Raw genomic sequence first — 26,610 nt, 5'->3', positions numbered from 1 at the left:
ATCACAGACACCAATGCTAAAATGTGAAAAAGATGGTGTCATGATCATAAAACCACATATAAATCGAATTTGTAGGCTTTTTAATCAGGCACTGAACAGAATATCCCTTAAAAGTGGAATCACTTTTGGGGTCTGAGTTTTGGACAAAACTGTTTACTTTATTGTAGCTTAAAGGCCAATTCACACGACACTGGCACACCGACAAACGCCAACAGACACTACGTTGGGTTTTGTCTGTTGGATCTCGTTTTCACCAATTAAACATGTTGAATCGTGGAATTTCTGAAAGTGACGTACTGTAATCTGGTGATTGCGTTGGTTGGCGTCTTTCAGTGCAGTGTGAATTAACCTTAAGACTCAAAACAGCAAAATCTGTAGACCTAATAGAACTAATAGAAAGTCAGTGAAGCAAAGTCTTGTTTCTTCGCAAAAATATCAGCACATGCATGTTTAAAGTTCAAAGTTCAAAGATGTATATCCAGTCACCGTAAGTTTTCCACACTTTAACACAGAGAGTCACAATGGGAGTGTAGGGAGAGGTTTATTCAGTTCTTTTAAAAGTGCCTTACAACATGACTTGAGGTAAATCCATATATCATTGTGAAGAACATTTCAGGACACGACAAACCTGCTTTCAAATATTGATTGATACAATTTCCCTGTGTTTTTTTTTTTTTTTTTTTTTTTTTTTTTTTACCTTTTTTATGTAATTATATTTAAGACGAACACCATGGCACATGGTACAAAAAACACACTGAAACTCCAGGGAAGATCAAAAACCAACAGACCTTAATGAACTGAGTGGTATTTTGAATCACAGTAGAGGTCCTTTTTGCATCGCTAACAAATGTCATCGCTTAATGCTATAACGCTCTGTCATTTGAAAATCATTCACATACTAAACAAAAAGAACAAACTTATTGCTTTTTTTCCCAAACATTCTATAAAACACTTATTCATGTGCAAACTGTCTCGATAATGACTGTATTAAGCAGGGCACCGTGTGAGTGGGGTTCACTCATATGCTAGTTTTGGAGGAGCGATGGGGAAAGGGATTGGGGTTTTTAGTACACCCAAGAGACTGGTACCCACTGCGGGGTTGAGGAGGCTCTCTCGATGGCTTCCTCCACACCCTTAACACTTTCATCTACATCGTTGTTGACGAGCATTTCGTCAAAAAAGTGGCGGTATGCACTGAGAATGCCGTCAGATTCTTTCTGGATGTTCTGCACCGCCTCTGACTGAGAAAGTAGAATGGAAAATTAGGTTACAAACATTTCGAGTGTAAAAATGAAATGTGTTTTAACCGTTAGGTCATAAGCATGGGTAAGAATGGGCTTATGGTGCTTGAAGTTTGAATAAATCAATTTCTAACCTGATTGGCAGTGTTAGTAGGAGCAATGAACATCACAAGAGGAGCGAACTCTGCCGTTCTGAGCACTTTCAGCGTCTGGAAAAAACGTAAAGAAAACCGTTGACTGGCAAAGCTAGAATTAGTGGCATTGTCAGGTTCATTAAAAAAAAAATGCTACATTAATAAACTTCACAGTTAAATTGACAGTGTGACATTACCTGCGGTTCAACATCCAGCACAGCGATTTTCCCTTGCTCATGAATCTTGTAGACGGTTTCGATCTTAGTCCCGAACATGTGTCCCTGGTAACTGCCGTATTCAAGTAGCTCATTCCCGATGATACATTTGGTCATTTCATCATTGGAAATAAAGTAATACTCTTTGCCATTCTCCTCATCTTTCTTCGGAGGTCTAGTGGTGTCTACAAAGAAAAATCGTATGTATTAATGATTCAGTATTTTCTTCAGTCTGTCTTGTTTTCTAAACATATTTAAATTAAGATCTTTGTAAGACTTTGTTTTCAGAGAATACATTTTAATTTAAAGTAATTTCTGGAAGATATATCTTATAGTCCTAATATCACATGCAGTTTTGTTTCCCAAGTAAATGTAACTCGTTTTAAAGATGACAGGATGATACTAGACAATTAAAAAAATAAAACAATAATAATAAATAAAATACAACTACAGACTAAGAAAATAATTTTGCTGTGAAAAGCAGTCAAAATAGCCTTAGGTATTGTTTTAAACACATTTTGCTATTTTAAACCATAACAAACGCCAAAAAAATTTAGTTTTGGGCAGATTTAGTTACAAATTTTGTCATATTTGTTTTTTTTTTTTTTTTAGTTGTTTATCATTTCACCTGAAGTGCATCAGGGCCTTTATAAATGTACAAAAAGCAATTTGCAACATGCTACAAAAATGGTGCAACATGTCAGCTTGACGTCACTGATGCCAAACAGGTTTAGAACAAAATGGGGTGAGTTATGAATAGTGACAAAATTTCAATATTCAATAAAACCTCAATATTCATGTAAACATGGATTTAAAAGTGCATTCAGTTTGACTGTTTAAAAATTCACAAAAACAGGTGGAAGAGTTCATGAATTGAAATGAAATTTTAAATGAAAAAGAGAAGGCATGCAGCTGGGTACATACGTGGTGCTGGGTAAGCAAACTTCTCAGGATATTTGCTCAGCAGTGAATTTTTAATATGGCTCCTTCCAACTCCAGGTGCACCTTTAAATAACAGCAAAGAACAAATAACACATTTTAGCCTGTAAACTTTAAATGAACTGCAGATTTTCTAATATTGAGATCAGCTTTGCAGATCTGCGTGGTTTATGTTTTATTAATGGACTCTTTTTCAAATTTCCAATGTTTTCAGGAGCAGAAGCTGTAATAATAGTGTAAACTTCTAAGTGAAAACCTTTTCTAAAAACTTAAAAATATTGAGAGATTGATTAGGGTGGTCAGAAGTGAAAATTGCTGACATACTCTCACCCGTTGCATAAGAAACAATCATATAGGAGCGATAACTAGTTTTCTAAAAAAGTTAAGGTAATGCCAAGGTAATATAACACAAAATGTTATAAATGCACATTAAATTTTTTAGATATAAAAATAACTTTTGTTACACTTTAGTTTATGGACCAATTCTCATTATTAACTAGTTGCTTATTAGCATGCATGTTACAAGCATATTGGCTGTTTACTAGTACTTCTAAAGCACATATTAATGTCTTATTCTGCATGACCATATTTTAGATTGATTAATCCAACCCCATAACCTAAACTGAACAACTACATTACTATCTATTAATAAGCAGAAAATTAGGAGTTTATTGAGGTAAAAGTTGTAATTAATAGTTAGTTATTGAAAATTGGTCCCCAAGCTAAAGTATGACCAAAACTTTGGCTGGATTTACAGTGTTAATAACTGTGGAAACGTATCATCACCGTCTGTGAGGTCCATGATCTACACTCTTATAAATCCTCCTTCCCTAAGAAATCCCTGCTGAACTGTTTCAAAGATAGCTATGATGATGCTTACCAATGAGAACCAGAGTTTTTCTGTTGAATGCGGGCAGTCTCACTACCTCCTCATAGGATATTACATCAAGCTGGTCAAAGACTATGGAAGAAACAAAAATTCATTAGCTAATGCATAACAAGACCACCTGCATAAGGCCTGTTTCTACAACAGCAGACACATGTTGTGCTTTAACACAGACACCATTTATGCTTCATATAGAAAATAAAATGATTTCTGGGTTCCTACACTGAGTTTTTTTTATTTATTATAGCCATAAACTGATTATTGGGAGATGGCATTTGAGTGGGAGATGATTGTTTGTGTGCCCGGCAAATCTTTTATTAAAAAATATATATATATTTTAATTATTTATTTCATTTTTTTTTTTTTTCAAATAATGGATGAGTAGTTTGCATTCAAATTTTATACTAATTTATGAAAGCCTATTTTGTAAAAGAGCATTATAAGAGCATTTTCTCAAAATAAATATGCATCACATATGTGAACCTGGACCACAAAACCAGTCATAATTTTGTGAAATTGAGATGTATACATTACCTGAAATCTAAGTAAATAAGCTTTCCATTGATTTATGGTTTGTTAGGATAGGACAAAATTTGGCCGATATACAACTATTTGAAAATTTGGAATCTGAGGGTGCAAATGAAATTCTTAGCAATGCATATTACTAATCAAAAATTAACATTCGGTATATTTACGGTACGAAATTTACACAGTATCTTATGGGAACATGATCTTTACTTAATATCCTAATGATTTTTACCATTAAAAAAAACCGATAATTTTGACTCAAACAATGTATTTTTGTCTATTGCTACAAATATACCCGTGCTGCTGATGATGTGAAACAGGTCATAGAAAAGCTAAAGAGGTGAGTTTCACTAACTTGAGCTGTGTTTGGCAAGGTATTTGTCTTTGCATTTCTTCTTCTTGCCAAAAGGACTGCAGGACTGGCTGCCTTCCCGTGTTGCTTTGCTTTTGCTTGCTAGTCGCCTGAAGAAAAATGAAATGTTCAACTTGTGAAAGACAGGAAGATCTTAAATTGCATAACACCTCTCTGTTACTTCAAAGAAAGTCAATTTGTCATGAAATATTGGAAAGGGGTGAATGCAGGTCAGAACGCACCATTCCTGAAGTTCTGGAGAAGGGATGAGCCCTGCGAAGTCTGTGGAGGAGTTGTCCACCTTTCCTTGCCACCAATTTGGATCTTTCTTATTGATAATTTGAATGATGTCACCCGTTTGGAATTTTAGGCCGGCTTCTTTGCACGGGATGAGGTCATCTTTGGTGGGGTCATAGTCGAATTGTGCTCTCATATACATCTGCAAAAATATCATTCGAAAAACATTACTTCCTCATTAAACCATAGTATGTGCTTCTTATATATGACTTGTCAGCTGGTTAATGCTGTCTAAATCTAGAGATCGGTTTCTCCATGGTCAACAAAAGTTGCTGACCCAGGAATATGTTTTCCCTTTTGTGATACATTCATTTTTGTTTAAACTGTTCTTTTAAATAACAGAACTTAGATAGATAGATAGATAGACAGATAGATAGATAGATAGATAGACAGATAATTAGTGACATTATCTACGGCTAGAGCTAGAGTAGTTTACAGCCTAAAAATGATATGCAAAGCTCTAGATGGATCTAGATGTTGTCATTTTACAGTAGCACAATGGTTACTTGTATATGGTGAATGAGGACTGCCATCGCTCAACACAATGTCAAACAACTAATGGGTTTTAATCAACTGCAGTTCAGTTTGACACTGTGTGACCAGCAGATGGCAGAAGAAGGTTTGCAGTTACTTTTTCTAATGAAAAAATTAAGTGTTGTTATCTGCTATTGATGCTTTAAATAGTCACCTGTGTCTTTCAATCGGTTTCCCATTCCCATGATAAACCCCAAACCTTAATTTAGCCAAGAATACAGAATAGACAAAAAAAGAAGTGATAAAATCACATTTAAGTGCACATTTACTGATCAAAGGAAAAAGCGACTCGGCTGTGATCATTAAAAATAAAAGCAAGAAACTGGTAAGATGTGAGAATGGTTTTGCTGTTTTTACTTTACTCACCTCACATGCCATGGGGCGACATTGCTGATTGGAGATGATTTTCAATGTGACAACACCATTTGTGTCTTTCTGTAACGTTGAACAGCATCCAACAACATTAAATCAAAAGTAACACAACCATACAAACATCTCATTTTAATTCTTCCTAAAAACTGCACCAATGCTTAGAGAGCTGCTTTGAAACTACCTACTGTAATCAAACAACAAGATACCCAGAATTTAAAGTTAGCTTTTAATAAAGTAGTTACAAAATAGAAACTTGAACTAAAGCTTTCTTTGCCCATGTTCAAGAAAATATCTAATAAGCATAACATCAAAAATATAATTCTCATTAATCTAATGCAGTAATGAAAATCCTGCTGTCAGTAATACACAAATGCTATCATTGCGTATACTTCATTCATAATTTGCATTAATAAGACATCAAGTTAAATATAATTGCCTATTTTTCTTTAGATTTCGGGGTGAAATATGACCCAGGCATTTCTCTGTAATCTTCATGAGATTCACCCTTTTCATTGTTTACAATTATAAAAATGATACAACACAATGTGATATTAAAAAGTGACTTTTGTCATGCTACACCACTTCTTGTGGGGAAAAGTTAAGTGTAATTACAAATATATTAAATACATGATACAATCATCGATAGAAATGATATAAAAATATATTTTCAAAAATAATATGCTTGTCACCACATTCAGCATTTAGCTTTAACCATATTTCAAAGACTATGGAAATTATGCATATATGTTTACTTAACTCCTACCTCAATTGGCCAAGAAAGCACTCTTACACAAAACTAACTGTTATTAATTATAATACGTTTTCATTTATTTTTAAATAACATCCAATTAAGTGCTGAAAAACATTACATTCATTTCACACTAAAGTATATTATTTTAAAGTATATTTTATTCGCAATAAATGCTCTTTTTAAAAAGTATGCTAAAATGTACTCTTTTTTCATAAGGGACTGCACCGTGTGTGTCACAAATGAGAACACAACCCACCAGAATCTTCTGTAGTTGGTCTACACTTTGATTAGCAACACTTTTCCCATTGATCTCTGCAATTTCATCACCTTCATGTAAAGAACCTGTATATAAATGAATGAATTACCAAAAGAACAAATAAGGTTTGTCATTATCCATTGTAATTTATGGAAACTGAATAATTATTTACAATCAAACCATGAATCCACTGTACCTTGTCTGTGTATCATCCCTCCATGCAATATTCTCGCCACTGTACACCTCTGCCTTTCATTCAGCTTAAGAGTTACACCCTGAACAGGCACAAAACACAAATTTAGATGTCTATTTCTATGTCTATTTATTAAGTTGGCTTGGGAAAGCCAACTTACTGAAATCCTATTTAAACTTCTTCTTCTTCTTCTTCTTCTTCTTCTTCTTCTTCTTCTTATTTTTCTGACCGCAAATTTTTTGGACACTAACTCCTCCTAGACCGTTCAAGCTACATACTCCAAACTCGGGTCAGATCTTCATACTGTTCTGACTTAGTGTGCTATATCTTTTCAGACTGGTTTGAGTTACGGTTTTCTTAAAAATTAATATTAAAAATCATAAAAAATCCCATAGACTTTCATTGACCAAAAGTCCATATCTGTTTGAACTATGTTTAATGTAAACTGCTAGAAGCCATTGATACTCAATTAAGCTTTAAGCTATCTATGTTCTTTCTAACTAATAACTAATCTATCTATCTATCTATCTATCTGTCTATCTATCTATCTATCTATCTATCTATCTATCTATCTGTCTATCTATCTATCTATCTATCTATCTATCTAACTATCTATCTATCTGTCTATCTATCTATCTATCTATCTATCTATCTATCTATCTATCTATCTATCTATCTATCTATCTATCTATCTATCTATCTATCTATCTATCTATCTATCTATCTATCTATCTTCAAACCTTATCTATCTATCTATCTATCTATCTATCTGTCTATCTATCTTCTATCTATCTATCTGTCTTCTATCTATCTATCTATCTACTATCTATCTTCAAACCTCTATCTATCTATCTATCTATCTATCTATCTATCTATCTATCTATCTTCAAACCTTATCTATCTATCTATCTATCTATCTATCTTCAAACCTTAAACATGCTAGCGACTTTGCTAATCATGCTAGAAACATGCTAGCGACTTGCCAATCATGCTAGAAACATGCTAGCGACTTGCTATTCATGCTAGAAATATGCTAATCATGCTAGAAACATGCTAGTGACTTGCTATTCATGCTAGAAATATGCTAATCATGCTAGAAACATGCTAGCGACTTTGCTAATCATGCTAGAAACATGCTAATCATGCTAGAAACATGCTAGCAACTTGCTAATCATGTTAGAAACATGCTAGCGACTTGCTAATCATGTTAGAAACATGCTAGCGACTTTGCTAATCATGCTAGAAACATGCTAGCGACTTGCTAATCATGCTAGAAACATGCTAGCGACTTTGCTAATCATGCTAGAAACATGCTAATCATGCTAGAAACATGCAAGCGACTTTGCTAATCATGCTAGAAACATGCTAATCATGCTAGAAACATGCTAGCAACTTGCTAATCATGTTAGAAACATGCTAGCGACTTGCTAATCATGCTAGAAACATGCTAATCATGCTAGAAACATGCTAGCGACTTTGCTAATCATGCTAGAAACATGCTAGCGACTTGCTAATCATGCTAGAAACATGCTAGCGACTTGCTAATCATGCTAGAAACATGCTAGCGACTTGCTATTCATGCTAGAAACATGCTAATCATGCTAGAAACATGCTAGCGACTTTGCTAATCATGCTAGAAACATGCTAATCATGCTAGAAACATGCTAGCAACTTGCTAATCATGTTAGAAACATGCTAGCGACCTGCTAATCATGTTAGAAACATGCTAGCGACTTTGCTAATCATGCTAGAAACATGCTAGCGACTTGCTAATCATGCTAGAAACATGCTAATCATGCTAGAAACATGCTAGCGACTTTGCTAATCATGCTAGAAACATGCTAGCGACTTGCTAATCATGCTAGAAACATGCTAGCGACTTGCTATTCATGCTAGAAATATGCTAATCATGCTAGAAACATGCTAGCAACTTGCTAATCATGCTAGAAACATGCTAGCGACTTTGCTAATCATGCTAGAAACATGCTAATCATGCTAGAAACATGCTAGCAACTTGCTAATCATGTTAGAAACATGCTAGCGACTTGCTAATCATACTAGAAACATGCTAATCATGCTAGAAACATGCTAGCGACTTTGCTAATCATGCTAGAAACATGCTAGCGACTTGCTAATCATGCTAGAAACACGTTAGCAACCTTGCTAATCATGCTATAAACACGCTAGCAAATTGCTAATCATGCTAGAAACATGCTAGCAACTTTGCTAATCATGCTAGAAACATGCTAATAATTTGCTAATCATACTAGAAACACTTGTTATCTATCTATCTATCTATCTATTTTTATCTATCTAGCTTTCTGACAGACTGAATTCAAACTTTAAACTTTTTAAAACTTCATAAACTTCTTAAACTTTTCAAACTTTTTAAACTTTTTAAACTTTTCAAAATTCTTAAACGGTTTACAATTTTCGCACTTTTTAAAACTTTCTGGTCAGGCTTTCTCAAGCCAACTTAAAGTTTGTCTTGACGAACTTTTTTATCTAGTTACTCTTTCTTCTCCTTTCACAGAAAAGGCTTAAGCCTAGACCCACACTAAAATGGATGCATGAGCTATTTTAACTGCAAGAAACTTGCACTGACATAGCTTACAATACGTCAGTGCCATTGTTTTGTCTGCACATCAGTAATGTTTTTTTTTCCCCCTAAGGCATGTTTATTAAAGCTACTTAAATGTCACAATTGAATTATAGCTTAAACCTGGCTTACTCTAAGCCCTATCTGTGAAACCAGTCCCTTTTGTGTCCCACGGATAAAAAAAAAAAAAAAAAATTACAGCATATACGTTTTGAACAACACAAGTAAATTATAACAGAATTTTAAAATGCTTGGGTTAATTATTACTTTCAAATAATTTAAAGGAGAAGTCCACTTCCAGAACAACAATTTACAGATAATGTACTCACCCCCTTGTCATCCAAGACGTTCAGGATTTTTCTCCATATAATGGACTGATATGGTGCCCCAAGTTTGAACTTTCAAAATACAGTTTAAATGTGGCTTCAAACTATCCCAAATGCGGTTGTAAACAATCCCAGCTGAGGAAGAAGGGTCTTATCTACCAAAACGATCAGTTATTTTCATAAAAATGTACAGTTTATATACTTTTTCATGTCAAACGCTCATCTTGTCTTTTCTTCTCAACCTCTGTTTTTTCCACTTCATAACATTTAGGGTATGTCGAAAAACTCCCATCTCACGTTCTTCCTCAACTTCAAAATCGTCCTATATCTCTGTTTTACCTTTTTTGTTAAGGGTGTTTGATCTTTTTTGAATGTTCGCTTTGCAAAGACTGGGTCGGTACTTCTGCAGCGATGTTGGATGATTTTGAAATGATTTTTGAAGTTGAGGAAGAAAATAACTGATCGTTTCGCTAGATAAGACCCTTCTTCCTTGGCTGGGATTGTTTACAATCGCATTGGGATCGTTTGAAGCTGCATTTAAGCTGCATTTTGGAAGTTTAAACTCGGGGCACCATACCAGACCATTATATGGAGAAAAATCCTGAAATGTTTTCCTCAAAAAAATACAATTTCTTTATGACTGAAGAAACAAGAACATGAACATCTTGGATGACAAGGGGGTGAGTACATTATCTGTAAATTGCTGTTCTGGAAGTGAAATTCTCCTTTAATGACTTCAGTTAGTTTAATTCTATTCTTCTTTGAATGTTTAAAAAAAGTAATTTGAATTAGTTTATTATTTTTAAATGTTTCATGAAATACATAAATAAAATAAAAAACATACCAGTGGTTCAGAGGGATTCTTCTCAAAGGCCACTTCTCGCATCCTGCTTACATCTTTGCCGTTCATGTGGCCAGCGCTGCCATTGGTGAAGACTTCCTGTCCTTTGCAGTCGTATGTCTGCATGGCAGCCTGGGAATGCAAACATGCCGCATTAAGCTCTGTATTACATGAATCACACCGTTGAGACCCCAATAGTTTTTGTATTAGCTGAATCCTTATATTTTAAGACAAGATATTAGGGGGAATCATGCAAAATTTCATAAACATTTTTTTTCTAGGTGTAAAATAAAATGGTATGATGAAGGAGAAGAATTAAAGTCAATGTGGACATCTGTTCTGGGTTAACGATTAAACAGCTACATCTTAACACTTCATTAATTCCTGCAATGCTGGGACCTGGTTGGCATGGTTATGTTGTCTGATGAGGGAGTTTTCTACTGACATGACTAAACAAACATCCTCAGAAGGTAGAAATGGCACCTTCTATTTCACTCTGTTTAATAATATGTTAAATCACAAATATGTGATTTTTTTGTTCTTTATCCAACTTTTAATTAGTGATTTAAAACTGATTTTTAGCCTGGAAACATGGCTTATAAATTCTTTATTAATTAAGTCCCAAGTATTAAGTTACAAATCTTTGTTAAGAAATCTTTATATATAAACAACTACTATATATATATATATATATATATATATATATAAACAACTACTATCATGCTATAATTATTGTTCAGGTCTAGGGTAAATCTGGTAACCTGTCCTCAAGCATTATTTATGAATAAAATGATATGACAGAGATGCTTGGATTGTCAATCATCTGCTTTTACAGACACAGCAGTCAGTCATTTCAATAATACTATGAAGACACGCAAAAAAAAATGCCACGTCTTGGTTTTACAACCCTCCGAGCAGTGATCTACACAGAAAAGCTCTTACGTACACATCTTGATGTTCAGAAAATGCATGACAATGCATGAATGACCTGAGTTCAGGACAAAGTTTACACCACATTCCTACTGTTACATAATCAGGACTTTAGACCTCAGCTTTGAGTTGAGTTTGATGACGCGATGACTAACGTCAGGCTGATGTCAGGTTTTGATGATCAGCACGATCTGGAGTCGTCTAGATATGATTAAGCATGCTTTTTCCTGCATTATAAAATCCAGTGTATTCACAGAGGGCAATGGGAACAAGCTGTGCTACAAAACACAGAAACATTTCTCAAAATATCTTCTTTTGTGTTCCTGTTTTTGGCACAACACAAAGGTGAATAGGTGTCGACTGGGGTGAGCTATCCCTTGAAGTTGACCTCTAATAAAAAAGGGAAAGGCACAATGAAACTGCTTTAAGCTGTGATGAAACAGAATCTGCAGCAGATCTTTGTCATAACTGAGAAATATGTGATTGATTTATATTTTAAATTATAAACAAATTTTGAAAAAATGCAAACCTATTCCAATGTATATTTTTACTGCACAATGACTAAATTTATACTCGTTATTCCATAGCCACTCCTCATTTAATAATTTCTGGCAAAAATAACAGCATGGTTTTATATTTTATTAGAAACAGAGGATTAGACTAATATGATCAAACTCTAAACATTAGTTACTGCAAAAGTCATGTGCAAAACATGGCTTTTAAGCAATCTCTAAGATTTCTGTTGAAAGAGGTTGTTTTTGAAAGCAAAGAATGAGACAAAACCATGCTTTTCTTGAGCCATGAATCATTTCACTAGTTTAACTGGTCACACCTAAAGTTCTTGTGTAAAACAGAAGTGAAAAGCATTCTTTGAAATCCCTGAAACAAGTTTTATCTGTAAACTGCTTAACAAATAGAAGCCTGTCAAATTTGTTCAATTTGATTAGTCTGTGATAATGTTAAAGCATGCAAATTTAACACAGCTCTTCTATGAATTAGGCTTTCTGAAAATTGTGGCGGGTAGAATTGCACAAATTTGATGACGTTCAGTTATACTGAACTAAAAAAACTGAAATGGTCCATTCCCTAGTGAAAAATAAATATACTAAAATGTATTTAAAGTACATTTATTTCATCCTAAGTATACTGCAAATACATTTACATATCATGTGCTTAATAGAAATACTCTGCAACTGTACTTTTAGTATATCAAACTGGTATATTTAAAGTCTGCTAAATTGGAACAACTAATTTTGTACTTAAACCACTTTAATTGTGTGGAAGTAGTGCTGAAGTCTAACTAAAGATATACTAAAGCATATTTGATTGTGCTAAAGTAGAACTATTATTTTTTAAAGATCATACAATCCTCATCAACAGTGACATTAAAACATAAGCTTAATATTAAGAAATGTGCAATTGTGCACAAGTAGTATTTCACATAAAGTTTAATTATAATTTTTATATCAGTAAATCTTAAGCCATATGTCAGTAAATATGTTAATAGACGTGAACTATACTTAGTATAATATAAATTCATTTTAAATCTATTACAATCTATTATCTTTTTCTTTTTTTTTCTTACTAGGGTTGTAATTGCACTACACTTCTGACCAAAAAAAAAAAAAAATCTGAATCAACACGTGCCATATCTAATGCATATCTGGAGGACCTACACTGTAAAAAAAAAAAAAAATAAGTAAGTAAGTATTCATGCTGCCTTAAAATTTTAATTTTAGTCAACATGAAATGTTAAGTTGTACAGCGTGAAAACGTGGATATGAGTTGAGTAAACTTAAAATTTTAAGGCAGCAAGAACACTTTTTAAGTCAAAACAAGTGTTTTTTTTTTGTTTTTTTTTTTTTTTTTTTTTTTGTATTTGTGTTTGTATTCTGGACATATGAAATTATTATCATCAGAAAAAAATTACTATTAAAGTCTGTTAGACTGCATTTCAGTTACCCTAAGGGTTTACAGTAAGGTAAAAGGGTATTAAGACTGAGTCCATTAGTATAAGTGTGATAACAGGACAAATGGGGAGTCCCAGAATGGAGTGACTACATTAAGGTAATCAAATCAGTAGTTTTGTGTTTCCTGACCATATGGATTCTCTGAAGAAACCCATTTACACACACACACACATACATACATGCACGATAACCCTAAAATGCACATTTACTGACATGCGTTTAACCATAATTCAATCTAGCATAAATATAGCATCTGTCTGGACACATTAAGACCAAGAGGTGCGAACTTAATATTCAACATGTCTCCATGCCATGAACATATATTTTGTGTCAGACAGGGGAAGATGCCTCCCTTCAAAACAATGTGCATTGACTTAAATTACTTAAATTGTAACATATTGAGGTGAATAGAAAAAATTGCTAATTTAGCTGTCATAATGCAAAATGAAAAATTATACAAAGACACCCCACTTGAGGCAAGAAGCCCATCAAGACATTTTTCTCTAAGGGTTTAATTTATTTTACATTACTGAAATATAATTTTCTTTTGTGGAAAATAGGGGCTCTGATACAGTACTAAAGCTTGGAGATCATCCATCAGCAAAAAGCAAAAGCCTCCCGTGAACTCCCTTTATACTGCTGACGGAGCTGTCTTCACTAGAGGGAAGTCACATGTTGGTAGGAAACAGTCAAACATCCTGAGCAAAGGTTGCATGCCACGATTGGGCTGATAAAACACCAATGCATGGGTCAGCTAAAGAGAATCTACTAACAGCGTATCCAACATGTTGACTAAGGTCTTATGAAATCAGCACTTCAAGTGAAATTGTATATTTCACATGCAGAATTCAGTGTTGGCATAACTAAAGCTATTGCAGTTTACAGCAGCCAGAGGTCATATGCTCCTGCAGTAAATCCCATATCAGACTGTTGACCGCTGTAATGCTAATAGAATACTTCATTTGTACACTTCCAAAAGTTTGCAGTGTGCATGTGGCCTGTAACTGTGGGAGGCCCTAACACATCCTCATTCCCAAGGGCAAAATAACAGTCTGAGACATGTTATCCTTATATACACTTCCTACTTTGGAGTTTCACTGAGTCAGGAGTGTCATGTGACTCGACAGACAAAGAAAAACCACCTCTGTTTTCAGGGAAGTGTCATCGCATGGCTCGAAACTGTCACCTGATTTTCAGTGCTGAATAAACATGAAAAAAGAACAGCAGCAATAACCAAGACACGATAACCGCTTAACATTCAAATAATTGATCATGTTCAAACATGTCATTTTGAAACCCTAGTGTTTTTTTTTCTTCATCTGAAGCAAACAAACTAATCTAAACCAAAAAGCAGCTCTCTGAGGAAATACGCACTGCAGTGTACTTCACCAAACAAAGTGTGATAGAGTCTTGCTGATACCTGCAAAACAGCCCTAGTGAGTTTAAGCCCTGTCATCTTCCAAACCATGAATCTGAAATTGCCTAATTTTCACAACTGGTTTACAATATAAATCTTGAAATGACAAGATGAGACAATAAGCATTAACATATGAATAAGAATATGCAGATTTGAAAATGTGATGCACGTTAAATTAGATTACTTTAAATTCTAATTATTTCTTCTTCTCCTATTCCCTAAGGCCTTTCAATTCTAACTGTTTAAGCCCTTTAAACAGAAATTTACTGTTTAAAAAAAAAAAAAAAAAAGTTTTGGTAACCCCCAGTGTTCATGACATGGTTATGGTTGGGTAATGTAGGAAATTGTGGCATTTGGTTTCTTTTAGCATATTACTGCTGTTACCGTTTTAAAAATGTCATTGGCCACAACAGTGAACTAATGATTTTACCATTATGTATTTTTATACTACTATACTACAGTAGTCAACATTTAAAGTGGATCAAAAAAAGTCAATAAAAGTCAATCAAAGGCAAGAACAGGTATTCTTTTCGGTTTTAGGAGAAATTTAATGAAAGGTTTTGATCCACTTTAAATGTTGACTACTGTATATAGCAGGGGTGGCGAACGTCGGTCCTGGAGAGCCACAGCCCTGCATAGTTTTGCTTCAACCCTAATCAAACACGCCTGAACAAGCTAATCAAGGTCTAAAGGGTTACTAGAAAGCAACAGGCAGGTGAGTTTTAATTAGGGTTGGAGCTTAACTCTGCAGGGCTGCGACTCTCCAGGACCGGAGTTCGCCACCCCTAGTATATAGCAAATCTTAACTTTGTGATTGTTTATAGCATCACAAAAATGTAAAGCATATCATCTCTAATCTGCTAAATGTAACTATAAGGCACTTTAGTTTAGGGACCAGTTCTCACTATTAACTAGTTACTTATTAGCATGCATATTACCATCATATTGGCTGATTATCAATACTTATAAAGCACATATTATTGTCTTATTCTGCATGCCCATATTTTAGATCCCTCAATGCTACCCTATACCTAAACTTAACAACTAACTTACTAACTATTAATAAGCAGTGAATTAGGAGTTTATTGAGGCAATGGTCACAGTTAATACAGGCCTGGTTAATAGTGAGAACTGGACCTTAAAATAAAGTGTGAAGAAACTTTTTTTCTTTCTTGCGGTTTGTGATAGTAATGCTATTTTTTGAAGGTTTACTGTTAATAAAGACATTTTCATAGAAAATATCCATCTCTACTGTAGACCAGCTACTCATACATGCACTGCAGTCACTGCACTTACAATCAGCCATGTGTGAACAAGGAAGCTACATGTCTCGTCCTTTTATCTAAAGCAAACGCAATGCAGGGACACCGTGTTTTACACAAGCAAACTGTTCTTCAGGCTCCCCCCTTTATCTGCAGAGAAAATCACGGCTTCTATTTATAGAAAACTTGCACTCTTCAGTTTGACTAGTGAAGCATTTTAGATCTATGATCTGCCAAAACCATAATACTCTGAGCTGAACATACACCCCGTCAGTGATACTAATAAGCTTAGTATTCTGTAGGTAGTGGGTGTAGCATTCTGATGAGATCATGATTCTCATTTAGAACATGTTAGTGTATCTAGGTGGTTGCTAAGTAGCTCACTGGCTCATCTGATAATCCCACTTACAAGTGATATTCTGGCCTTGATATGATTTCAATACAACAGGCATTCCAATTCACAATATTGAACATAACGTTATCAGCTAGTATTAACACTGGATTGGACAGAATTGATATTGGAACCATATAATATCAGGACATTGGAGCTTCCACATTGAAATGTTAGATTTTAGTATTGATTAATAACGTCAGTCATCATGTTGGTAAGTGGCTGTTAGCTTTTTATACTATTTGACTGATTATTCATAGATTTGTTGGATATTGCTACATCAATATATCTAAAAAAAACAAGGAAGAGTATGTGCCGACATATAATATTTAAAGCAGATTTTAAGAGAATGAGAGGGATATGTTATGACATGAGAGGCGCAAAGACAGAGGCCAATTTCTGTCTGAAGTGCAGAGAGAAAAAAATCTATAATCCATGATTCATAATTTGTTTTGTTCATGCTTTTCAGTGGGTCTCCCTCAAGCCATTAGATACCAGATTTGACCAAGAAGATTAACTATATATATATATATATATGACTCCTTATGGGTCCTTATAAAGTTAACGTCTATTGTGCCTCCTGCCACTAATCCTATCTTTGCTACAGAATACTATTGTCTCCTCATCGATGCCTTGAAAAGATAATCTCAGGAAACAATCATTAACCTTGTTACTTCTCAAATTGAAATGTCTTTACCATGTTGGAACATGATGTCCCAAATCTATGATTTTCAAAGAAGAAGCACTGTTGGGAACACATGGAAAAGCAGTTAATGACATTAATCCATAAAAGTGAAGATCAGAGAGATTCATAATGATGAGTCGATATGTGAATCTGAAACATTACTACTCTGATTAAATTATCATTATAGTCATACAAAGTATGGTTGTGCTTCTAGGCTAAATGTTACATGATGTGATTAGTATCTCTGCCAGCTAATAGTTATGATAGATCAGATCTCTTCAATGTCTCTATTGTTTCTCCAAGAAAGGAAAAGTATTAAATTGAGACTTCAATTATTTTATTTTCTCCTGAAAAAAAAAAAAATAAATAAATACAAATTCAAATCATCTGAGCTCTTATATCTATTTAAATCATAGTATAATTTCTATTAAAACATTGTACTCCAATATCAGGTCTGCAATTGTCAGAAAAAAAACATCTGAGATCAAGTTGATACATAAACTGCCGTCCATTACGTCTTCTGAGCCATAAAAGAGCAACCTTTAAGTTATTTTCTCGCACTGACTTGTAAAGTTATTTTAAGATGGCAAGCTATTCGAGTATGACATCAGCAAAAAGTAGAATCAGTCTCTATTAAATTATCTTACAGCAAAATAATATTTTTCCAGGCACTTGAGAGAAAAATCCTCACCACGATTAAATTAAAATACTAATAAACATAAATGATTATTTGTTTGTTTGTTTGTTTCAGAGAGAAACGCGCACAGGAGTGATTCCGTGCACGATTCCCTTCTTCTCAGTGATTCAGAACCGGTTCACTAAACCGGTCTGACTGATTCTCCCTAGAATTTGAGTGATAGGGCGAAAGTTACTTTAATAGCTAAACATAAGTATGAAACCTACATTTATTGGACTTGATTTTATATATACATATATCACTTCTTTAAATATATTAAGTAATTTTATTGAAGGACTATTTAAATGGAGAATTTGGACATGTGAAATCACAAAACACTAACAAAGGTTAATTTAAATAATAATAAAAAGGAATAAAAAGCAAATGGGCATACACATAAGTTTCATAGTTTAAAACAGATCTCTTAAAAAAAGAAAGGGCCACGAGATTAAAAGAATCACTGAATCACTGAACTGTTCGAAAGAACCGATTTGCGGAACTGAGCTCCCCACTACCATCATGACGTCACGATGCGTCATGCCAAAATAATATTCGATAACATGTTCAACGCCTTTATATGTCAGTGGTGTAATATTTATTCTAGTTATGTTGCAAACTATTTTACCTAACATCGTCACAATATCTAACGGTATGAGGAGGAAATTTGTTTTGAGTAGCAGTATGATGATACTGATCTCAAACCGGGCTGCACCAGTCTGGACCAACCATCTTTATCCCTTATGCACATGAGAAACTCTTATATCTGTGACACTGATAAAAAAAAAAAACTATCGATACACATTCATCAACATCCGATTGTCGAATGTAAATGCTGAAATAAGGCAACGAGTCGTCTTCTGTAATCGTAAAATCAGTGGGTTGGTTAGCGAAGCCTCTTACCTTGTCTGACTTCGGTTTATTCTGCAGCAGCTGTTCCAGATAGAGATCGGAGAGAGCCGTTCGTGCGCTGTTGACACGCTCCAGAATGACAGCAGGTTCGTTTTTATTGGAATTTAATGTCATGTTTCACAGTTAGCGGGGGAGGGGGTAGAAAAAAAAAGGAAAATAGTCTGGACCGAGTTGGGTCTGCTCAAGGTCCGAAAGGGGTTGGTCAGAAGAGCGATACGACGTGATAAGAAAGCTGGAGATAGTTGAAGATAAACGTTGAGGGATTCGGGCTCGAAGTCCAGAGTTTGCGCAAGAGACAAGACACAGCTGACAAAGCACATAAACATTAGTGTGAGGAGGGGGCTGGCACACTGCAGCTTCCCTTTAGAGTGCGCACTTACGTAGTTACTATCTCTGACAAAACGTACAAGCGGACCCGCAAGCGATTTCTACTATGGGAAAGGCTAAGCTTATGAATATTAATTACGCAGCAGTAGTCCAGATTGATTGGCTGAAAGACAGACGTTGATAGGAATCCTGGAATCCTGGAATCCTGTTTTTGAAGGCGTGGATCATGAATATTAATCGTGTAATGTGACTGGATTCTCCAGAAGGATTTAATAAAGATTAATGAGCAAAGCTTTCCCCATAGTAGGATTTGAAAACTAGCAGATGTGATGTCGAAACAACTTAAGTTAGCAAGTGGTAAACTGAGGTTACCACTTGCTAACTGAAGTTGTTTCGTTTCCCCGTGGAACTGAAAATGTCATAAACAACTTGCCAAATAGCTGTTTTATTTTTTTTTTTCTTTCTTCTAGCTAATTGTTAAATTATGATTAAGTACCTGCATATGAATAATAAAGAAAGAAAAAAAAAAAAAAGAAGAAAAGAAGTAATGCTCCTGTACCTTACTGTAATTTAAATGAAAATGAAATGTGACCCTGGACCACAAAACCAATCATAAGTGTAAATTTTTCGAAATTGAGCTGAATAAATAAGCTTTCCATCGATGTATAGTTTGTTAGGATAGAACAATATTTAGCCGAGATACAACTATTTCAGTATATGGAATCTGAGGGTGCAAAAAAATCTAAATATTGAGAAAATCGCCTTTAAAGTTGTCCAAATTAAGTTCTTTGCAATGCATATTACTAATCAAAAATTACGTTTTGATATATTTACAGTAGGAAATTTACAAAATATCTTCATGGAACATGATCTTTACTTAATTTCCTAATGATTTTTGGCATAAAAGAAAAATCTACAATTTTGACATATAATATGTCAAATGTATTATACCATACAGTGTATTTTTGGCTATTGCTACAAATAAACCCCAGCGACTTAAGACTGGTTTTGTGGTCCAGGGTCACAAATTTCCCTGTGCATATTAGGGAATGTGCGTTCATGTCAGTGAGTCAATGTAAAAATAAAATTTAAGTGCATGTACGCCCCCTTGCGTCCCACACACAAGGTTTTTTTTTTTTAACTCCCTTTACCCTTTTGTAGTCTTTGAGGGGACACACATTTTGTAGTGGTGTCCCGAAAGCTTAGTAGAACTCATTAAGTGCACTCATTCAGTCCTATAATGCACTGAGTAATAATGAGTGTATAACCGATGTGCACGCAACAGCTACAAACAAATAAATAAATAAAATAAAACAAATTAAAAATAGTTTTAAAAATGGTACAAAAGCTGTCACTTGGGCAACTTTCAAAAGGTAATATTTAGGGTGAATTCAGGTACAGTGGACCGTTTAAGCTTGATTGTACTGTGCTCAAAGGGTTTACACTTTCAGAGAATAACAATGGTTCTTAATTTCAGAGACACTATTTCTCTAAACTATACAATCGCTTTGATTGAGGCAATATGAGACTGGTGGGTCTGGCCATACCTCAAAGGAGGACTGTATCATGGTGAAAGGTAGTAAACCCTTTAACATAAGATTTTTATTTGTAACTTATAAGCTCCCTAAATGTAAACTAACCTTATTGTGACATTTCCTGTTTTATTCAATACTACCATCAACAGAGAATAAAATGCAAAGAAAACTTTTTTTTTTTTTTTTTAATTGTTAGTTTTCCTTCAGTCGTACTCTATGACGTTACGTCAATACTGACGTATTTGGGGTCCTACTTGGGAGCCCAATCACCTCCAAGCTTAAGAAAAAAAGGCCAATGAAATTGGCGAGTGGAATTTGCACGCCAAGCCACTCCCCCCGTATATACGGGTATATAAGATGGCGGCATGCATCCACTCATTCAGGTTTATGCTGAGGAGCTGATTGCTTTGTGAGCTGCTTCTACAAGAAGAAAGAAAATACCTTCATTGCTGCGGGAGTTTCTCGGCTGTGTGGAATTTCCCTTCTTTGCATTCCAGCAGAGATTGCCCTGCTGCGCTAACAGATAAGTGTTGCGGTCCTCCCCTGGGCAATTCAGCCTAAAAGAGCAATTTCCTACAGCATACACAATCGCTGAGAGTGTCTTTTTCAAGACGCATCTCCGATCGTGTGCTTTTAGGGAGCGATAGTTTCCTTATGTCCTCATGACGTTCACAATCGCTGTATCACAGGTCTGGGATGTAAACAAATGCATATTAAGATGGCATTTGTGAATGGGTTGCGTCCACGCTGCATGGGCATGTCCATTATTACGCTCGGTCACAGCTTAGATTGATATGTAAGCCGCCTTTGCGTTCTACCCTTTCCAATTTCGCGGGTCGCTTGACTCCCGAAGCTGCATTAGCTGGAAGCATGGGAGACCTGAGGATTATAGTCTGGGTTGCTCTGTCGGGTCAGTCCCCGCGGAGGTCCGGCTCCTCTCAGAGTATTACCGTCGAGTTTCTAAATGTTGATGCTGGTTCGTCCTAGTACGAGCCTTGCATCTCGTTTAGGGCTCATGAGGAAGTTAAGATGTCTATCGCCACATCAGTGGAGGGGCTATCATCTTCTGACGCTGGAGATTCTGCTGAGCAGCTCCCCGTTGTGGCGGTTGCATGGCTATGATCCGAGACTGAGTTGATGGCCATGTTCCCCCAGGCAGCCTCGACCGCCAGGTGGGAGGTTGGGTTCTCCGCCTTCCCCTGGGCGTTCGTGGTCTGACGTTTGGTTTCCGGTGTCGGACGCGGCTCTTGCTGCGTTCTTCCCTGGTGCCTTTCCTCCAGGAGGTTCATGAAGAGCTCAGCTATGTGTTTGGCTCTTCCCCCCGCACATGCCTTGCGGGTGGTGGTGGCTTGGGAACACGTTGACGTCCTCCAGTTGAGTGTGCGATTGCTGTGCATTCGTGCTCGCGAACACCGCCATCTGGTGGGGCTGTCCGTGCTTCTCGCCTTAGCCTGTAAGCGTCTGCCAGCCCTGGCTGTATAGCGGGGCTCACAGCGCTACAGGCCATGCCACCTCCGCCCTGCATGCTATGGCCCTCCTGCATTATATTAGGCCATGATTCGGACATGCAAGAGGGTAGTTCTGACTCGAGGTTGCTGCAGGAACTGCGTACGGTGACTGAAAAGTATCGGTGCAGTCCCTCGGTCAGGTGATGTCCGTTTTTGTGGCCTAAAAGTGCTATTCTGGCTGAACCTAGTGGAGATATGTGACACCAACAAAGCACGCTTTCTTGGTGTCCGTCTCTCAGGCCAGCCTCTTCGGCAACACTGTCCAGGACTTATCCCAGCGGTCTTGGGCAGTTCACACGCAGCAAAAGAACTGAGAGTGCCCGTGGAAAGAACTACACGACCAGAAGAGAGTTCCCCTGAAGAAGAACCTTCTTCTCAGGATGGGCACAGTTTGGCACCCGCATCCTGATCTATGGACCTGTACGTCTGGTTTCTGGGTGGGACATGGTAAGACCTCACTGGCCTTCTCAGGCCATGGTAGACATTATCATTCAGGCTAGAGCCCCCTCTATGAGGCAGGTATACGCTCTGAGGTGAGGTCTTTCTGTTGTACAGTGCTCCACTCCCCGAATTAACCTTAGATGCTCAGTCAGAGTTGTGCTTCCTTTCTTGCAGTTGGAGCAGAGGATGTTCCCTCCACTGTAATGTTCATCACAGCCATCTCGGCATATTAAAAAAAAAAAAAAAAATGATGCAGTGGATGGTCGTCCCTAGGGAAGCATCACCTGACCAACAGGCTCCTGAAGGGTGCAGGTGGATAAGTCCTCCTAGGATTGCACCTTATCCCTTCTTGGGGTCTCTCCGTGGCCCTTTTAGGTCTACGGAGTGCCCTTTGAGCTGCTTGAATCAGTCGAGCTACAAATTCTGTCGCTTAGACTTCGTGCCTTAAATTTGGTCGCATCCATGCACTTCTCCCACTTGTTCCCCTCTGTGAACTCTGGGTCCTCCACTGCCCCGCAGTCTGGATCAGAGTAGTCCGTGACTGTGCTCCTGTGCTCGTGACAGGTCTCCTTCGCCCCCTAAAGGTTGTGGCATAATGTCTTAGCATTTTCTCCATGGTTATTGACCGTGTCCCCCCTAATATCTTTAAACAAAAAAAAAAGAGAGAGATTTTATTGTACTAGTCTCCACATGGCTTTAAAATTCATCATTGTGCTCGTTATCTGGCTTACAGGGCGTTGGGAAGGTTACGTGTTGAACTTCATTTGTCCTGACATGCTTGCCTGTCAGCATTTGTTCCTCAACTACGTAACGCTGTTCAGGATTGTGCTGTTTTCCAGAGGGACCCCAAATACGTCAGTATTGACGTAACATTGTAGAGTTCGACTGAAGGGGAACGTGTCAGTTACAACTGTAACCCTCATTCCCTGAAGGAGGGTACGGAGACGTTACGTCCTACTGCCACAGTCCTGAACTGCGCTGAATGCTGGGATGGGTCTCGGCTCCTCAGCATAAACCTGAATGAGTGAATGCATGCCGCCATCTTATATACCTGTATCTACAGGGGAGTGGCTTGGCATGCAAATTCCACTCGCCAATTTCATTGGCCTTTTCTTCTAAAGCTCGGAGGTGATTGGTCTCCTAAGTAGGACCCCATATACGTCAGTATTGACGTAACGTCTCCGTTCCCTCCTTCAGGGAACGAGGGTAACAGTTGTAACCGACACGTTTTCTTGTAAGGTGTTTGCATATTGCTGGCCCACTTTAATTGAATATGTTAGATAAAGTAGGGAGGTCGGATTCAGGTAAAGTGGGCTGACCTTTAACCTTCAGTAATTATAGCCAAATTCATTAAATAAACTGACATCCACTGGTTACTTTATAGTGGACATTTATAATTTATGTTTTTGGAAAACAGAAATGAGACTGCAGCCAGGAATTCAAGTCAGAGATGGAAGAAAGGAAAGAGAATAGAAAGAAAGTCGAGGCATGAAGTTCAATCTGTGGAGTGAAGAAAGGATAAGAGGAGAGAAATATAGATGCAGAATATAAAACTTTAAAATATGGACAATTAAAAATAGTTTAAAGTGTTTAGAGCACATAGACAGAAAAACAACAACAACACAGCATTTTCTTACTGTTGGAATTTTACACAAATTTGTGGATTTGCACATTATTTATTTATTTATTCATTTATTTATATTTTTGGGAGGATTGTGACCCTGGACCACAAAACCAGTCATAAGTGTCAATTGAGAAATTGAAATTTATAAATCATCTGAAAGCTGAATAAATATGTTGTTCATTGATGTATGGTTTGTAAGGATAGAACAATATTTGGCCAAGATACAATTAATTGAAAACCTGAAATCTGAGGGTCCAAAAACATCAAACATCAAAGAAAATCACCTTTAAAGTTGTCCAAATGAAGTTCTTAGCAATGCATATTACTAATCAAAAATTACGTTTTGATATATTTCCAGTAGGAAATTTACGAAATATCTTCATGGAACAAAAGCTTTACATAATATCCTAATGATTTTTGGCATAAAAGAAAAATCAATCATTTTGACCCATACAATGTATTTTTTTGGCTATTTCTACAAATATACCCTTGCTACTTTTAACTGGTTTTGTGGTCCAGGGTCACAAATATGTTTGTCTGATAATATGTGTTAATAATAATAATAATAATAATAATAATAATCATTATATGCGTTTTTAATATGCAGAACAATTTTTGATAAATAAGGGATGGCCCACTTTAACAGACCAGCTGGCCCACTTTACCTAGAAAGAATTTTGTCTGGAGTACATGACCTCAAAATGTTTATTGGTATAGGCCTATATCTTGCAAATAACACTTTATATGGACTATTCAAATTGAAATACTATAGCTGGACCTTAAAGTTAACAAAAGTAATGAAAGAAAGAAAGAAAAGAAAAGAAAAGAAAGAAAGAAAGTCACATCTAGGTATCTAAATTACACGTTTTACAAAAAGTGACCCACTTTACCTGAGTTCACCCTACACTTTAGGTAATAATATGTTCCCTTAAAGTATGCATATTTTGATGATTCTCATCAGGAATGGTTATCCGCTTTTTAATGTTTGTGTTTTCATCTAAATATCAACATATGTGAGATTTAGTCAGACAAAACAGTTCTGAGGTTTACTGATCTAATTTAGATATGAAAATGTACATTTAAGACATTTTCTGGCATCATATTGAATTAAAAGCTATAGGCTGAGTGAATAATATTGAATAATAACCTACTGCTATTATGACATACATTTTAAAATATGGGCAATTAAATAAATGTCCAAAAAGTTCTGTTATTAAAAGTGCTGTGTTGTTAATACTGTACGTTTGCAAGTGTTTCTATTTATTTCCAATAATAACACATTGGCTGATGCTTCATCATGCACAAGCAGAACTTATATCTAAATACAGTATGTTACAATTTAAAAGTAAATGTGCATTGTTACTGTCTTGCTCAAGAGCACAATGGTGAGTTCATGAGGCTTCATAGTGGGTTTGTACCTTTTAGCTACCACCTTTCACATTTTTACAAGAAGACTATAACACTTCTATATATGTTAATAACAATGCATTACAAATATTACAAGGAGAGATAGAGGCTTTGTGTTTGGTTTGCTCCCTCTTCTCATTTGATGTTGCTGATTCAGGTCGAAACCAAGTGATTCATTTTGATGAAACGAATTGTAGTCTTTCATTTATCTCTCCCTAAACGTTGTACCATGAGACACACAACAAAAAAGAAAACAACAGGAACAGAGTAAGACTATAATATTTGCTGACGTGCTGCTAGTTATGAAAGGAGATTTGTCTCTTAAATTTAATTATTAGCAGTATTTTAATAATTTTAACATTTTATTATAATGTGTTAACAATTTCCTGGCTATTATTACAAAATGTAACATATTTTTCAAATATGTTTGTTTTCTTCTTTAGCACATTTATTTTAAACAAATCTAATGGTTTGTTGAACTGTATGTTGATATTTGGGTTTTCAAATCTAGTGTGAAATCCCTACGTTTTGCGCAACACTTCATGTGATGTGTGTTACCAGAATGACTTTACTACCGGTTCTTTGCAGTGTCGTAAGTGAAACTGGGGAGTTTGGTAGCGTGGGCTGGAAAGTTTTCGGTGACCTGTTCATCATTTTCTAGCAATGAGCTGCAGATTTAGGAGTTAGAAAGTTCAAAGCTTATTATGACTGCGTTTGAGGTTTGGCTGGCATGCAAATTTCAGTTTTGATACCAGCACTTGTCACTTCCTGTGGGGGCAATGTTAGCTGTCGTTGGCTTGTGCAGCCTTGCAGTAAATGTTTGAGAAGTGATTCTGGTTTACATGTATACAAATACAATTTTAAAGAATCGGGTCAGTTCTTTAATAAATACTCTTTAATATAAATCCTACAACATATTGTAAATGAGATTTTTTTTATTTATTTTTTTTTTTTTTTATTGTTTTAGGCTTTTCTCTTTATTGGGCGTATATTGGAAGCACAGTTTAAAGTGCATAGACGTGCATTTATTTGAAAGTCATTTTGTACTTTTTAATCTTCCATGA

General features: G+C 35.9%; 1 protein-coding gene across 1 annotated transcript; it reads right to left on the bottom strand.

Moving 5' to 3' along the window:
* Positions 1-522: 522 nt before the first annotated feature.
* mpp1 (MAGUK p55 scaffold protein 1) lies at positions 523-19,068 on the bottom strand. Its single transcript, XM_051093207.1, has 12 exons — positions 18,696-19,068; positions 10,468-10,596; positions 6,702-6,780; positions 6,506-6,591; positions 5,493-5,561; positions 4,538-4,734; positions 4,299-4,405; positions 3,410-3,490; positions 2,515-2,595; positions 1,573-1,775; positions 1,376-1,450; positions 523-1,241 (listed from the first exon to the last, which is right to left on the bottom strand). Exons 1-12 carry the CDS (start codon positions 18,816-18,818, stop codon positions 1,065-1,067), a joined length of 1,407 nt encoding a protein of 468 aa, XP_050949164.1. The 5' UTR covers positions 18,819-19,068; the 3' UTR covers positions 523-1,064.
* Between the last annotated feature and the right edge of the window lie 7,542 nt (positions 19,069-26,610).

Source organism: Labeo rohita, chromosome 21, assembly GCF_022985175.1.
Source record: "Labeo rohita strain BAU-BD-2019 chromosome 21, IGBB_LRoh.1.0, whole genome shotgun sequence".
NCBI classification, from domain to species: domain Eukaryota; kingdom Metazoa; phylum Chordata; class Actinopteri; order Cypriniformes; family Cyprinidae; genus Labeo; species Labeo rohita.
The sequence above is the reverse complement of the archived record's forward strand: the minus strand, read 5'-3'. Positions and strand labels throughout refer to the sequence as shown.

What these genes read in the sequence shown, in the direction of transcription:
- mpp1 (XM_051093207.1), bottom strand. Translation starts at nt 18,818, where the DNA reads ATGACATTAAATTCCAATAAAAACGAACCTGCTGTCATTCTGGAGCGT. An exon ending in AGGGATGATACACAGACAAG is followed by an intron (nt 6,592 to 6,701) that starts GTACAGTGGATT and finishes ATTTATATACAG; the next exon opens with GTTCTTTACATGAAGGTGAT. An exon ending in CTACTAACACTGCCAATCAG is followed by an intron (nt 1,242 to 1,375) that starts GTTAGAAATTGA and finishes CTACTTTCTCAG; the next exon opens with TCAGAGGCGGTGCAGAACAT.